Source organism: Serinus canaria, chromosome 9, assembly GCF_022539315.1.
Source record: "Serinus canaria isolate serCan28SL12 chromosome 9, serCan2020, whole genome shotgun sequence".
NCBI classification, from domain to species: domain Eukaryota; kingdom Metazoa; phylum Chordata; class Aves; order Passeriformes; family Fringillidae; genus Serinus; species Serinus canaria.
This window is the reverse complement of record NC_066323.1, coordinates 20,747,613-20,762,496: the sequence shown is the minus strand read 5'-3', so window position 1 is coordinate 20,762,496 and position 14,884 is coordinate 20,747,613. Positions and strand designations below refer to the sequence as shown.

The 14,884-nt window shown below is 48.3% G+C and overlaps 2 protein-coding genes across 7 annotated transcripts; one reads left to right on the top strand and one right to left on the bottom strand.

Annotated features, from left to right (window-relative positions):
* Nucleotides 1-1,027: 1,027 nt before the first annotated feature.
* On the bottom strand, nucleotides 1,028-6,478 carry DTYMK (deoxythymidylate kinase). Of its 2 annotated transcripts, none has more exons than XM_050978135.1 (5): nucleotides 6,222-6,478; nucleotides 5,469-5,577; nucleotides 4,213-4,303; nucleotides 2,087-2,212; nucleotides 1,028-1,571 (listed from the first exon to the last, which is right to left on the bottom strand). In XM_050978135.1, exons 1-5 carry the CDS (start codon nucleotides 6,349-6,351, stop codon nucleotides 1,461-1,463), a joined length of 567 nt encoding a protein of 188 aa, XP_050834092.1. In that variant the 5' UTR covers nucleotides 6,352-6,478; the 3' UTR covers nucleotides 1,028-1,460. The 2 variants fall into 2 exon arrangements, with proteins under 2 accessions (XP_050834092.1, XP_030083216.1); XM_030227356.2 differs by having other exon boundaries at nucleotides 2,087-2,284; nucleotides 6,222-6,465.
* Nucleotides 6,437-14,816, top strand: ING5 (inhibitor of growth family member 5). Of its 5 annotated transcripts, XM_050978132.1 has the most exons (9): nucleotides 6,437-6,585; nucleotides 7,144-7,215; nucleotides 7,885-8,051; nucleotides 9,315-9,426; nucleotides 10,145-10,238; nucleotides 11,450-11,585; nucleotides 11,741-11,802; nucleotides 12,355-12,423; nucleotides 12,967-14,816. In XM_050978132.1, exons 1-8 carry the CDS (start codon nucleotides 6,549-6,551, stop codon nucleotides 12,395-12,397), a joined length of 723 nt encoding a protein of 240 aa, XP_050834089.1. In that variant the 5' UTR covers nucleotides 6,437-6,548; the 3' UTR covers nucleotides 12,398-12,423; nucleotides 12,967-14,816. The 5 variants fall into 5 exon arrangements, with proteins under 5 accessions (XP_050834089.1, XP_030083180.1, XP_030083181.1 ...); XM_030227320.2 differs by having other exon boundaries at nucleotides 12,355-14,816; XM_030227321.2 differs by lacking the exon at nucleotides 6,437-6,585 and adding an exon at nucleotides 6,764-6,819 and having other exon boundaries at nucleotides 12,355-14,816.
* The last annotated feature ends 68 nt before the right edge of the window (nucleotides 14,817-14,884 follow it).

Here is a 14,884-nt window from a genome sequence, read left to right as displayed (position 1 = left end):
GGACTTTGGACAAGAGGGAATGGCTGCACACTGCCAGAGGGCAGGATTAGAGGGAATACTGGGAGGAAATTTTTCACTCAGAGGGTGGGGAGGCCTGGCACAGGTTGCCCAGAGCAGCTGTGGCTGCCCCATTCCTGGAAGTATCCAAGGCCAGCTTGGACAGAGCTTGAAGCGACCTGGTCCAGTGGAAGGTGTCCCTGACCATGGAAAAAGATGATCCTTAAGATCCCTTTCCAACCCAAATCAGTCTGTGATTCTACTGTTTATTTCACGTTCATGGTTTTATGTTTGATAGCTCTGCCAGACAAGATTTTACCTGAGTGTTAACACAACCCCGATAACAGAGCTAAAGTCAGCTCTCTTAGATCTTTAACAGGCATTTCTGGCTGTTCAGTGTGTTGCCTTGTCCCAGTGTTACTGTCAGGGCCTGATGCAGCATTGCAGGGGCTAGGCAGCTGTGGAGGGAAGCTTTTGCCAGTGTAGTTGATACTTGTATTAGCAAAGTTTTAAATATTTAGCTTCCTCTCCCTGCTCTCCCTGAATCAGTTCAATCTGCCTCTCTCTGAGTTAGAGAGGGTCTAGTCTGTGGAGATCAGAGCAGTCCACCATCCTGGAAGGTGAGACAAACATCCAGCAGAGACCTGAACTCCCCTGGCCATGCCCATCTCTCAGTGTCCCTTGGAAATTATTAACATTCCAGTTTGTTCTGGTGATTTAAAGCTGCTCTGCTTTCACACTGCACTAGGGTGTGTGCAGGAGCCACCAGTGACTGTTCCTCTCATCTTGCCCAGTCTAAAATAATTTATGTGCCACTTGTCCTCCAAACTGGCCTTGCTATGAACTCATCCATCTATTTCAGGTTCTTACCTGCTCACAGCTGGAGAGTAGTATTAAATTCACTTCTCCCTTTTATTCCACAGCTCTAGCAAACAGTTTTCCTTGGATTTAGTGCCTGAACTGCAGCACTTTCTCCTCCCATATATCCTTCTAGAAGATAAATTCTCCTATTGAAAAAACATGCCCTGTGCCAAATGTTTAAAAGAGTAATTTATTAGCAAATCTTCTACAAACTGGTTTGAGCATGGGGGGGATGCATTTTCTAGAGAGGAAGAATGATCAGAAACGTGGCAGTTCCCTAAAAATGGGAACTGTCTGTGTCCAGGGATGGCCCTGAGCTCCACACCCACATCTGCACTCCAGGACTGGAGCTGGAACAGGAGCTTGGGAGAGGGAGGTTTTGACAAGGAATTTGATACACACTCATGACATGCTCATTTCAAAAATGCAGAAGGGACTCTGCAGGCTGGAAGGGAGGAACAGATGATAACAAGGACATCAGCAGCATGTTGGACCCAAAAGAATACACAGGATCTAAGCTGAAGCTGCTGGCATGTCACAGTCATCCAAGTGCAGAAGATCCAAGTGACCTTTCCCTTATTCTTTTTGACATGTATGAAGTTTCATTTCCAGAGTTCTCCCAAAGGTTTATTCTGAACCTCCTGCATAGTTTCCTTTGCAATGGACTTGATTTCTCTGTGCAAGTCTTCAATGCTCTTTGAAGCATCCACTGTCTGTTTCCAAGACAACAAAAATACAGGACAGATTAACAGAGAACACAGAAATGAGAAAAACCTTGCTGTTAACATCTGCTTACCCCCCATTACTCAATATGTTATTCTTCCTGAGTCATGAAATGAGCTAATTACACCTCCTCTCTGCAGTTTCTGGAGTGCATTTGGGAGAAATCAATATATGCAGGAATAGGCATTTAAGAAGTAGATGTGAGGGTGGGTGAAGGGAAACAGAAGGAGCTGCTGCTGCATGTTGTTTCCTGGCAGTGTCTGGGGTGTGTGACAGAGGCAGGTTAGCTAGGGATTCATGCCAGGTGCACCAAGAGCTGACCAGTGTCTCCTGGAACAGGGAAGTGCCCTCTCTGCCACATCTCACAATGCCCTTGGCTGGTCCCCAACATGTCCTGAGCAGAAGTGGGAAGGGGCAGCACAGGGATGTGACAGGCAAAATCTGGGAGCTCTCAATAGAGACCCCATCCCAGTCCATGACAAACCCATCAGAGTTAATTCCTCACCTTCCAGTTGAGGGTCTTGTCCTCCATGAGGCAATAGAAGCACTGAAGAACTTTCTCTTGGAAGGAGCTGGTTTCATAACGTTCCTGTCCAAAGTTGCCTCGTTCTGCTGCTGCTTCTGGGTTTAACTGGAGGAACAGGATCAGGTCTGGCTTTGGGAGCCCAACATCAGGCTGTTTGCACCAGTCCAGGCCAAAGTTCTGCCCCAAGCAAGGACAACAGAGTGAGGTGAGACACACACAGAGACAGGAAAGCAGCAGGTTGGCTGGAGTGAGGTAGGAAAGGAACAGCCAAGGGTGGCAGGAATTGCAACCCAAAACACTCAGCACAGGCCATGAACTGAACAGGTGATAGCCCAGCTTACCATGTGGGAATTCAGCCCTGCTCATTGCGGGGTGAGCAGCTTCTGTCAGGTGTTCAGCACCTCCTGTGCCCACTTAGGTTGGAGACAGTGAAAGCTTTTCATGCCTCTCCTGCAGATCCCATCTGAGCTCCACCAAGGCACGTTCTGAGCCTCCACACAGCCATTACCATTCCAAAACTTGCTCAGTCCAAAAGAAAGCTGCTCCCAAACACCAAGACCACACAGCTGCAATGTAGATCTCTCTGAGCCCCTGGAGGCTCCTTCCCAATACTCACCTCCCCAAGAATTTCAGCCCAGACACAACAGATGCAGTTTTCCAGCTTTTGCAGGTTTGAAGAGTTTCACCAGGGCATCCATGAATGAATCCATGACGATAGTGAGACTACAGCATCCACTTACTGCTCATCCACATCTTAAATCCCTCTAAGAGGAGCTGGCACATCTGCCCTCCAGTTTCTCCCCAGATGTTCTGTATGCTGGTAATCTGGGTATTATTGGGATGTATGTGCAGTGGGTTTTTCAATCCCATGAGGGAGTAAGAGGAGCTGAAAGTGCCACAGCATCCTGGGTGTGAGTTCTGGCAGCCAGCAGACTTTTGTGTTAGGTATGGGCATCAACATCTCCCCTTCTCCTGGGAATGCTTCTTGAGTGAAAAACATGCCAAACTCCATTCTTTTAAGAAAGAGAGGAGGCCCATTCCAGCAGCAAAGGATGCCATTCCTGCTTCCCAAGGGTGGCATCCACATGGCTGAGCCCTGCAGGTCACCAGCTACATTCAAAGAAATGCAGACACTTTAAGACACCCTTTTTCCCCCCACCAGAAAGGAGCAGAGCATTCCTTGCTGTGCCCATGAGGATTTGGGATCATTATTTTGGGGTGACTCAGCTCGTGTTACACATCCTGGCTCTTAATTTGGGGGTTTTGCAGACACCTGGTTAGCACCTAAATGCTTCAATGCATCTGTCTCAAGCTACACAATGTCCAGGAAAGCAGGAGGGTGAAAGAAGATGCAGGTGAGGGTGCAGGGCTTGGGGGCCCAGGATCTCCTCAGTCCCTCCAGGAAGCAGGAAAGGCTTGGGCAGGAATGAATGCAGGTCACAGCTGGTGCTGCAGGCATGCCTGGAGCTTCTGTGACCACTCTTAGAGGATTGGTGGCTGCTCAGCAGGAACAGGACACTTCTGATGGAGTGGGGTCAGAGTGTCTGTGCAGAATGGCTCCAAGGGAGGCTGACAGAGCTGACTAGTTCTGAAAGCCAAAAGGCACAAGTGGGAATACCAGAAATTCAGGCTAAATGAAGAAAATCGGTTTTACTCTGAAGGTGAGCAGAGAAAAATCCAGAAAGGAATGGATCTACATCCCTGAAGATACTCAGACCTTGGCTGGATGTAGGCCCAAGCAGCTTGCTTATGTCAGCCTTGCTGGAGGCAGAATTCCACAGGTCCCTTCTAATGTATGTGCTTCTGTTCCACAAATTGATGGGCCAGCAGCCTGAGCAAGTGCAGAGAGTCTTCAATAAACTCCCAGAATCATTCTCCAGAGTCACACAGGTCAGCTTCCAGTCCAGCAGTCTGTCCAGACTTACAAAAAGTCACCAAATAAGTTTCTTTGCTTGTTCTGGGGAAGGGTGGGCCCATGTTAAAATCTGAGCTGAACCTTCCATCCCTCACCTCCCAGAAGAATGGCCCCTGGGCCATCCACACCAACAACCTGGGGCTGATTCCCCAAGCAGAGAGGGGCAGGGGCTGCTGCAGGTCTCACTCACCCCTTTGGCACTTGTGAAGGCCACTCCAGAGAAGGCATATCTGTCAACCACCACCGTGATCCCCTGCTGCAGCTTCTCCTTCATCATTGGCCTGAAACCACGGGGGAGATAAAATAACAAAGCTGCACTCCTTTATGGTGACAGGAATGAAAGGAGTTCATCTAAAACTCCAAGATTAACTCCATCATTAAAGGAGGTCAGCTGTGCTGCAGGTGGCAGGTGAAGAGCTGTTTGTATTCCCCACCAGGCACTGACCAAATACCCTCTCATGACACCCAAACTCAGCGTGGCAGCACTGGGCACTGCTCTAGGCAGCTCCAGGGCTTCCAAGCAAGATCACAAATAAACTATATTGACATGGACAGCTCAGTCCTCTTCCCTTTTTAGGTGGTACAGCAGATTTTCTGATGTGCTCTGCCACCTTTATTCATGACACTTCTTCTCAGAGCTCACTTCTGTGCCTTCTGCTTAACTGGCACTGCCACTACAGCAGAGCCAGCAAAGCTTTTCTGTGAAATGAGAACAGTTTGGAATCTGTATTTCCAGGTAAAACCAACAGCCAACAGTGGTTTCCCCACATCCACACACAGGCTCTGTGACTAAAACAAGGACAGCCAGTTGGCTGAACGCAGCCTTTGGCTACAGGGGAAATTTGGGCACAATTCCTTAAGCACTGTCACTCACAGGGGCTGCCTGGCAAAGCAAGGTATCTTCAGGAAAGGGAGTAAATTCACAGCCTGAACTGGCTCAGTCTCAGCTGCCCAATGTTTTAAGCCAGTACAGCACAGGAGTTGGAAATATGGCACCAATGATTCAAAAAAACAAAAACCAAACTGTAGGATCTCATCTAAGATTACAAGGGCAGGGTTAGATGGGATGTTGGGAAGAGATTCTTCCCTGTGAGGGAGGTGAGGCCCTGGCACAGGGTGCCCAGAGAAGCTGTGGCTGCCCCTGGATCCCTGGAAGTGTCCAAGGCCAGGTTGGACAGGGCTTGGAGCAGCCTGGGACAGTGGAAGGTGTCCTTGCCATGGCAAGGAGTGGAACTGGATGGACTTTATGTCCCTGCCAACCCAAACCATTTTGTGATTCTGTGATTAAATCCAAAGCTGTAAGAGTCCTTAAGACACCATTGCCAGCCTATTCTCTGTCTGAACAGGATCACATTCTTGTACTTTCTGTGCCCACTGCAAGCTCAAACCCCCTGGGATCCAACCCCACCCATTTTTCTATCCCAGCTGAGCAAACATCATCTTTACACGTGCTCCCAGCGGTTGGCAGAGAAGAGCAGGTGGATGGTGTGGTCCTCCAGGTTCTTCTCCCTCCCCAGGTAGGAGCTGATCAGCTGCCCAATCTCTGTCGTCCTGTCTGCAGGAAACACAGAACATGCAAAGGCTGCCCTGAACTGCTCTTCCCAGAGGGCTGTCCATCTGTCCGGGGAGGGGTCTGTCTGTCACGGGTGGGAAGTCGGTCTGAGCAGAGCAGGGTCTGTTTGTGTGTTATGGATGGAACGAGGTCAGTCCATCCACGGCGGGAATCTGTCTGTCTGTCAGAGGTGAGAGGCTGGTCTGTCATGGATGGGATGAGATCAGTCTGTCTGTCCATCAGGGATGGCAGGATGTCCAGGTGAGGGGATGCTTATTTGCCACAGGTGGGAAAAGGTCAGTGCATAAGGGGCTGGATCTACCTGCCTGTGACAGGCTGGGGGGGGAAGAGCTCGGTCCATCCAGGATGAAAGCCTGTCTGCCTGTCTGTCCGGGACGGGAGGAGTGCATCCGCCCGGGGGGTCTGTCTGTCCGGGACGGGACGAGTCTATCCTCCCGGGACGCCCGTCTGTCCGGTGGGAGGCGGTCGGTCCGTCCAGGCTGGGAGGGCTCTATTGCTCATGGCGGGGGCGGTCCCTCCGTTCAAACGCGGGCCCGCCCAAAGCTCGGGCGCGCCACGAGAGCCTCCGGCCGGCCTCCCGCTCCTTCCCTCCCTCCCTCGGCGGGCTGAGCCCCATCGCGCCGTACCCGGGAAGCGGAGGAGGTCGGCGCGGTGCCCGGCCTCCCTGAGGGCCTCCACGAGCCGCCGGCACTGCGTGCTCTTCCCGGCGCGATCCACGCCCTCCAGCGCGATCAGAGCTCCGCGCCGCGCCGCCATCACCGCCCCACACGGCCCGGCCCCGCCCCTTCCGCCGCGCCCGCCAATCGCCGTCCGCCCCGCCCCTCATGAATATGCAGCGCCGCCGGCGGTGGCGGCGGCCAATGGGCGGCGGGCGGGCCGTGAATACGGGATGAGGCCGCGGGCCTTGTCATGCGGGCCCGGCGGGCGGCGGGGAGCGGCGCGCGGGCCGCAAGATGGCGACTGCCATGTACCTGGAGCACTACCTGGACAGTGAGCGCGGGGCGGGGGCTGCGGAGGGGCAGGGACGGGGAACGGGGCGGGGGCGGCGGGATCGGGGCGGGGGTGGCGGCGGCGGCGGCAGCGCGGGAATTAAAACTGCGCCACGGGCAGCGCGGGGGAGTGGGGGGGGGGGGCGGTGGCACAGGGCTTGCGTCATCATCCTGCGCCGGGCTACGTCAGCAGTGCGCGCTGGGGAGTGGGAGTGAAGCCATGGCGGCTGTGGGGGTCAGCGGGGTGGGGATCCTGGTCCTTCTCCTCCTTCCGCCTGGGGTCCCGCTCCCGTCCCCTCCCTCTGCTCTAGATCCCGCTCCTGTCCCGTCCATCCGCTCGGGGTCCCCTCTCCTGTCCCCTCGGCTGGGCCGTGGTGCCGGCCCAGCAGCCAGACAGGTACTCAAGGCCTGCTGAGGTGAGCGGGCGGCTCACGGTGCGTGACTCGCAGGATGGGTTGGGAAGGACCTTTAAACTCATCTCGTTCCAGCCCCTGCCATGGGCAGGGATGCCTTCCGTTGATAAGGTTGCTCAGAGCGTTTAGCAGCGTTTTTATTGTAGGTATTGAGAATCTGCCATGCGAGCTGCAGAGGAACTTCCAGCTGATGCGAGAGCTGGATCAGAGGACAGAAGGTACGTGCTGGTGTTTCGGCAAGCAGAGGGCGGGAGAGCCCGGCCTGGAGGACGGGGAGAGCCCCCTGGAGGCCGGGCTTTAGAGGCCGTGGCTGTTCCTTCTCTCAGGCTGAGTGCTCTGCAGTGTTTGCCTCTTTCCTGTGAGGATACAACTCACGTGGCAAGGCTTGATTTTGTTTGCAGTTTAAATTCATAGCTCTGTGATCATGCTACTCAGTGGCCACTTGGATGGCCTTCCTTCCATGTGTTCCCATATCTAATAAGTTGTAGATCCCTGTGTGCCTTGCAGGATGCTTTTTCTCCGTTTTTGAAGTTTTTGTTGGTATCTGTCTGCACATGAATTATTTTAATTTTGAACTATCAGAGCAGTAGGTGATGGCCCAACAATTAAAATATTCTGTATGTGGGAAGAGAGGCTGCAACTTGTGAACCCATGGATTCAGTTCATGATCTTAACTGTAAATTAACTTCTGAATTAGCTGTAGAACACTTGAGAAAGCAGAATCACACCACAAGTCCCAAAGAATGAACACCTTTAACTTAACTGGCTTTGTTTTTAAAAAGGAAAATGCATTAAGGAATTGAGGAGAGCATAACAGCTGTCAGGAAGGGTCTCCTAAATGGAAACAGAAAACAAATACTTACTTTTTTTTTTTTTCTTTTTTCCAGACAAGAAAGCAGAGATTGACAGCCTGGCAGCAGCTTACATTGAGTCTGTGAAGAACATGGTACCTGAGGAGAGGGTGGAGCACCTGAGGAAGATCCAGAGTGCCTACAGCAAATGTAAAGAGTACAGTGATGACAAAGTGCAGCTGGCCATGCAGACCTATGAGATGGTGAGCCATGGAAAAATGGGCATCCTCTGGAATGCTGCATGGGAGATACTTCACAGTGTCAGCTTCCCCTCACCTTTTCTTCTTTTTGACTTAAGTTTCTTACCAAAACAAGTCTAGTCCTCAAGTTTATGTTTCTCTCTGTTGCCATCCCTGAAAAGCTTTCTCCTTTGGCACCAGGTTTCTCTTTTGGTGAAGAATTAGTGAGTTTCCCTCCCTTTTATCAGCAGTACTCCTCTGCTGTGTGATAATGCCAGCAAATTTACCCCACTCCCTCCTCCCCAGCAGCTCTCTGTCACTGATAATTTATTTGGGGCACACTTAGTTGAAAGCAAATTGGGTTTTTTTAAGCCAGCTGCTGTCCTGTGTTTTGGAGGAACAGCAGGAATTCTGCTCAGTTGCCTTGGTTTATTGGACATCAAAATTTCCTCCTTGGACCTTGGGAGAAAATCCCATTTCTTAAGATGCAGCTTTCCACTTTTTTTTTTCTTTCTGTCCCTTAAATAATTCTTATCTCCTCTTGTTTTACCCCCTGGATGAAAGTTGAGTGAGGGGAATCCTTTTGGCTGTATTAAGTATTTGTTACCCAGCTTGCAGAGATGCTTGGGGTTTTGCTACAGCTGCAAGAGGTGTTTGGCTGCCATCAAGTACTGCAAGGAAGGAACTGATGTCCCAGGAATATCAATGCCATGGATAACTAGTGCACTCATTTAGTGACAGACTATTGCAGCAGCACGGTCTGGGGGTGGTGCCTTGGAATTCCCTTTCTGAAAGTCACTTTATTGCAGCCAGGGTAATTAATTAATTAATGTGTGTTGGCTTGATATTGAGGATAGCCATCCTCTGTCTGTATTTATTGTTAAATTTCTTGGGTTCACGTGGCAGTGGAGTACCAGGGCAAACTCTGTGTGCTCTGCTCAACACATTTCAAGGACTGCCTTTGAATTTTGAAAATAGCAGGGACAAAATCATGATTTGTAGTATCTCTCATCTTGTTTTGTCCTGAAAATCATTACTCTGAGTTGCTTTGACTCCCTGTTGCCTCCCTTCTCCCTTCCTGCCTGCTTGTGGAGGGGCTGGATCCTTGTGCTTTGCCTCCTGTGCCATTTCCCTTTCCCCAGCCCATACCCCTTTCCTGCCTCGCTCTGCACCACCACACTCTGCTCCTGCTGATAACAGCCAAGTTTGAGCCCTTCCTGTTTTTGTCTGGGGCTCTTTTTTTGGGTGTTTCTTTGCAGCTCAGTTTGTGGTTTCCTCTTGGGGCAGGTGGATAAGCACATCCGCCGGCTGGATGCGGACCTGGCGCGCTTTGAAGCTGATCTCAAAGATAAACTGGAAGGCAGCGACTTTGAAACCCCTGCATCCAGGAGCCTGAAAAGTGGGTGAACTTTACACAATTGGGAGCCTTTTTCAGCATTTAGAGTATCAAAGCAGGAAAGCTGAGATGTAAAATAGGCTGTTATTCCTGGAGGAAGGAAAGAAATGTGTCATTCTGTTTGTTTTTAATGCTCTTACAGTGGGCAAGAGATGAAGAGTAATGTGGTGCTGGGATCAAACTTACTGTCACTTCTTCATCCTGAGCTTGTTACTGGTTCTAAAGAGGGTGCTATGCCAAGTCTGCACTGCTGTAACAGTCTTAGTTTTGGGAGAAATTAGGAATTAAAAGAAGATTTAAAATGAAAAGCAGCAGCGCAGCACAGCTTTATGCCTTTGAACAATGAAATAAGGGGTAGGAGCAAGGAGGTGGAGATAAAAGTTATGTTAGTTATTGAGTAATCTATTAACTGTGTTTAAAAATACACTGAGATGGAAAAGAAATACTGCATGTCTAATCAAGTGTGATGCTGTTTATGCCGTACTGCAGTGCTTTATTGCCAAAACTGCACACACGAGAGCTTGGTGCTCAGTTGTTATTAATTTGGTGTACTTGTGGTTTACAAATGCATTTCAGTCAGCATATTCAATTACATATATAATAAGAATTACTCAATTGCATATGCAATAGGGGTTTCAAACCAGTAACTGCATCAAAAGAACAACAGCTGGAGATGTTTCTGCTACTCAGATAAAGTGATGGGGTTGTTTTTCCTTTCTAGAGGGACGAAGTCAGAAAGACAAAAGGAGCTCTCGTGGTCGAGGCAGGAGAACATCTGAAGAGGATACACCAAAGAAAAAGAAGCTCAAAGGAGGGTAAGGCAGAGCCAGGCACAACTCCAGGGCCTTAGGCTTGACACTTCATGAATTTTCCACAGGCTCATATTACCCTATTTATGACTCATGTCCAGATGGTGAGCAGTGTTAGGAGTGTTCTGGTCTTACTCCATTTCATTAATGTCCTGCTTAGGACAGGCCAGCATTGTTAATTAACTCCTTGGTTGGCATGTGGAAGCTCAGCATGCTTGGAACACTCTGACTGGAAGGACAAGATCAGTCTCCCTGTTGCTGTTGGCAAGCTGGGAGAAAATAGCTTTGATTTTTGTCACAGGGCTATTTTTAACAGTTGCTTGTGGTCTTGATGGTAAAAGAAATTCACTTGGCCATCAGGACAGAAACTGATGTTGTGCTGCCGTTCTAGAAATCCTGGAGAATTTTGGGGGGTTGTTTTCAAAGGATTTTGTCCTAGTTCGCCTTGAATAATCTGATTTGGTTTTGAGAGGTGAGGAGGAAAGCTTGTCCCCTCTCTCAGATGGGATTTATATTAAAGGGGCTTGGTTTACTAAGATATTTTCAGGTGGCAAGAAACTAAAAGTAGTTTCTATGGACTGCTACTGGCATGTCAGCACATCCCTGTCAGGGTTAGAGGGTTCACTCATGCCTGACAATGAGAAAAAATCTATATTGAAAGAGATTGTGGAAAACCCCAAACAGGTTATTGTACCCACAACCAGGAGTAATCTGTATGATAATTTGGTACTTTACTCATGACAGCTACAAATCCCTCTCTTAATTCTTTCCACTCATATTGTGTTTGATCCAACCTACCTTATGATTTTAATTACTGGATTGTGGTAATGTAATACAAACTCTAACTCAGTGTGGTTTAGGGAAGATACTGTAAAACATTAATTTTCCCAAGTAGGATTTAGGTCTTGAAAACACCAAATCCCAGAATGGGTTGAGTTTGGAGAGGCCTAAAAGACCATCCCATTCCAGCCCCTGCAGTGGGCAGGGACACCTTCCACTAGCCTGGGTTGTTCCAAGTTTGGCCATGAACATTTAAGGAATGGGAGGCACAGCTTTTCCAGGCAACCTGTGCCAGGGCTTCCCTACCCTCACAGGGAACGATTCCTTCCCAGTATCCCATCTAACCCTGCCCTCTGGCAGTGGGGAGCCATGCCCTTGTAACACAGTGCTGTCTGCAGTTGAGAAGTGTTTTGTCCTGACTCTGTCCTTGCCCACAGGTCTGAGTTTGCTGATACCATCCTGTCAGTGCATCCCTCAGATGTCCTGGACATGCCAGTGGATCCCAACGAGCCCACCTACTGCCTGTGTCACCAGGTGTCCTATGGAGAGATGATTGGCTGTGACAACCCAGATGTAAGCACTTGAGAGATGGTTATTTTCAGGTGTTTGCTGCCTCCTAACCCTGTGCAGTCCAAGGAGGGGGTCCTTGATCACTTGATACCAAATGATGGGAATGTTTGTGAGCCACTAAGAATCTCCTTTGTGGGTTTTTCCTTTCTCTCTTTCAGTGCCCAATCGAGTGGTTCCACTTTGCATGTGTGGACCTGACCACCAAACCAAAAGGGAAATGGTGAGTGTGACAGCATTCAGCTTTGGGGTTTTTATCAGGCTGCAGTTTGCCTCAACAAGAATTAAAACCCTGCTGTGACCCTGGAAGTTTGCATCCTCTGTGACTGGGGATTAATTTGAGGGTAGAAGATAAAAAACAAACCTTCTTGTTAAAATCCATTTCCACAGAAGTTTTAGGTACTGATGGGAGCAAAACTGCCTGATAAACAGAGCAGGTTTTGACCTGAGGCTTGTGTGAACAGGGACATGTTACATCTGAGGTTTGCTCTACTGTCACTAGTTGTGGCTGTGCTTAAAACAGACCCAGGTGCAGGTGCCTCTTTGTTTCACTTCTGGAGGCAAAGTTTGAAGACTTGACAGGATTTTACCATGTGCTTATCTTGGAAAGGATCATGGGCTTGTTACTTTTATCTAATGGACTGTTTTAATCAAATTAACACACTGCCCATCAGAAACAGCCTTAATTTTGCACAAATGTTAAAAACAGTTCTCAGGCTCTGCGCTGTTAATTTCAGTAGCTAATTACTACCTCTTTTTTTTTTTTTTCCTACAGGTTTTGTCCTCGTTGTGTTCAGGAAAGAAAGAAAAAGAAGTAAGGAGTAGAGGGGGATACACTGCCGAGGCAAGAAGAATTTAATATATTCCTTCATTCATGTTGCAATATTACCTTTGATTATTTTTTGTTAGTCTATCCTCCATCTTTTTCTGGTATGATATTTAATTATCCAGTGGCCAGTTGAAATTCCTGTTCTTTCCTAAGACAATGACTTTGGGAGGGAGTCCCAAATCCCTTTGCCACAGAGATTTTATTTATGTTAGTCTTGCACAATAATACTGAGGGAGGGTGTTGCCTTTTCTGGCTGTTTCCGTTTCCCTGAAGATTCTTTGAGTACATCACTGTGAAGATGAAACCTGCAGTATTCTTGGAGAGAGAGAGAAGGTCAGATTTATTCCCCAAATAAGATGAAGGCCTGAGTTGTTAGCTGTGATTGCCTGTGTGGCACATGGGTAAATCAGAAAATCAGGTTTTAGGGAAAGGCTCCATGAGGATATTTGTTTGTTACCATGATGATGTGGCTCTGCTGTTGAAGAAGGCCATCAGGAATGTTGTAACTTCTTGTCTTTTTTTTTGTTGGCCACATTTGCATGTTCTTGACTTCTCTAGCTGCCTTTCAGATGATGAATGTGAATCCTTGCATTAGCACAGTGTCAGTGGCTGCAGCAGAAGAGAGAGAGAGGAAATCAGGAGCTGGAAAGCAAAAGTCTGTTTTTTCCTTCCTCTGAGATGGAAGAGCAAAGTTTTGCTTTTGTATCTGTCTCCTGCATCACGAGGCTTCCCTGCCTTCAGTGAAAAATGTAGTGGGGAAAGGTGTTCCAGGTTTCCTTCCTGCTGGTGAAAGGAGGAAGAAAAAGCCCCAAACTGATGAACTTTGCTGGCTCTGGTCCCCAGTGGGTGTTGGTGGCAGCTCTGTGCAGGGCTGTGTGCTGCTTTCCATACAAGTGTGCAGGAGCTCTTGGTACAGACTGCTGGCAAGGCATCAAGAAACTTCCAGATCAACTTTTCTTCTGCTGAAAAAAAACAGCACAGAAGGTTAAAAACACTTCTACTCAGATTCTGGCACCTGTTTTGAAAAGAAAGAAGGCTTTTCCTGTTACACTGAGCCTCTTACTCATGATTTGCAACGAAGGAAAGTAGAACACAGCTCCTGCCACCTCTCCTTCCCTCTGTGGGCTTTGTGCCTGCTGCTGACATGGAGGAAACCTCTCAACTGCAAGCCAGCTTTTCTATGAACATTGATTTATGGCAGGAAGAAAGGATGGATTTTAGGAAAAAAATCCCTGTCTTCAGGGTGCTGTCATTTCCAGTGTGATGTTGCAGGTGTTTTCACTGCATTGCATCACAGAGAGATGAAGTTCCCACAGTTGTGTGCATGAAAATGCACATTTGTCACTGCTGCCTCAGCAGCAATGGAAAGCAGGCAGGGAAATTAAAGCCAGAGTGCTGGATGGAAGGAGGAGGAACAGCACTCACACAAACCTGGAGTTTAGTGAACCCTCTTCTTCTTCCTGCCTCTTCGTGAGAGCAAATGTGTGTTACCTCCTGAGCCAGCCTGTAATCCAGTCCCTGATGCTGTCCCAGGGTTTGTTTTCCCCTCCCACTCAATGATATTGTAGGCAACTTCTCTTCCTGGTTTTCCTAAGCTTTGTTAGTACTGGTATTGCTGTGGATTAAGCATTTGATTGGAAACAATCTCCAAATTCCACTCTGGAGATCTTGCTGGAAATGTGCCATGGGGGAAGAGAGCAGCTCTGGGTGAGCCAGTGTGGAGCTGACTTCCCTCAGCTCTAAAATTCTGGTCACGTAGGATAAAAAAAAAACACATTTCTTTTGGGGCTTTAAGAGCATTTTCTACTTGAACCAGCAAAGCAAAAAGGGAAAACAAGCTCTGGAAGGTAGAGCCCTCCAAAGGAAGGATAATTTGCTAGGAATTGTGAATGGTGTGAGGTACAACATTCTGTTCTTTACAAAGCCTGTGATGTGTAAAGCATCTGAGATCTGATACCAGCAATAAACTGTCCCACTGGGAACATGCCAGTTCAGGGCTTGGATGGGCTCAGGAGCATCTCCTGCCCTCTTACACCTGGTTGTAGAGAATTTTTACGACTCCTTGTAGACAGAAATACCAGCAGCCTTCATTTTTGCTTACTAAAAGATTTAAATCTTCTGACTTTTGAATGTACAGTGTTAAAATATTTCCTGGAGAAGGGTGATCCTTAAAGGAATACCCCACTAAACATTACCCCAAAAAAAAAAAAAACCCACACGAGGTGGGGCCCAGCTTTACTGCAGCTCATCCAAACTGGAGGTCCGAACAGACTTTCACCCAAATTACCGAAAAAGAAATAATTAAGGAATGTAAAGTTAAAAAAAAAAAAAAAAAAAAATGTATATCTGTATTTTTGGATCTTGGAGATGTTGGATTATATTATAAATAAAGTATTTTTGGGAATAAATGTTTGTTTTGGGGAATTAATGTGTGAGGGGGTGCTGTTGCAACCTCCGGCCGCCAGGGGGCGCTGCC

Bases quoted from the DNA above. Each gene is read 5' to 3' on its own strand.
- DTYMK (XM_030227356.2), bottom strand. From the start codon at position 6,351: ATGGCGGCGCGGCGCGGAGCTCTGATCGCGCTGGAGGGCGTGGATCGC. The intron at 4,304-5,468 runs GTAAAGATGATG...CCGTGGTTTCAG, and splicing joins GCCAACCGCTGGGAGCACGT to GCCAATGATGAAGGAGAAGC. The intron at 2,285-4,212 runs GTGAGTGAGACC...TGCTTGGGGCAG, and splicing joins CCTTCACAAGTGCCAAAGGG to AACTTTGGCCTGGACTGGTG.
- ING5 (XM_050978132.1), top strand. From the start codon at position 6,549: ATGGCGACTGCCATGTACCTGGAGCACTACCTGGACA. The intron at 7,216-7,884 runs GTACGTGCTGGT...TCTTTTTTCCAG, and splicing joins GCTGGATCAGAGGACAGAAG to ACAAGAAAGCAGAGATTGAC. The intron at 10,239-11,449 runs GTAAGGCAGAGC...CCTTGCCCACAG, and splicing joins AAAAAGAAGCTCAAAGGAGG to GTCTGAGTTTGCTGATACCA.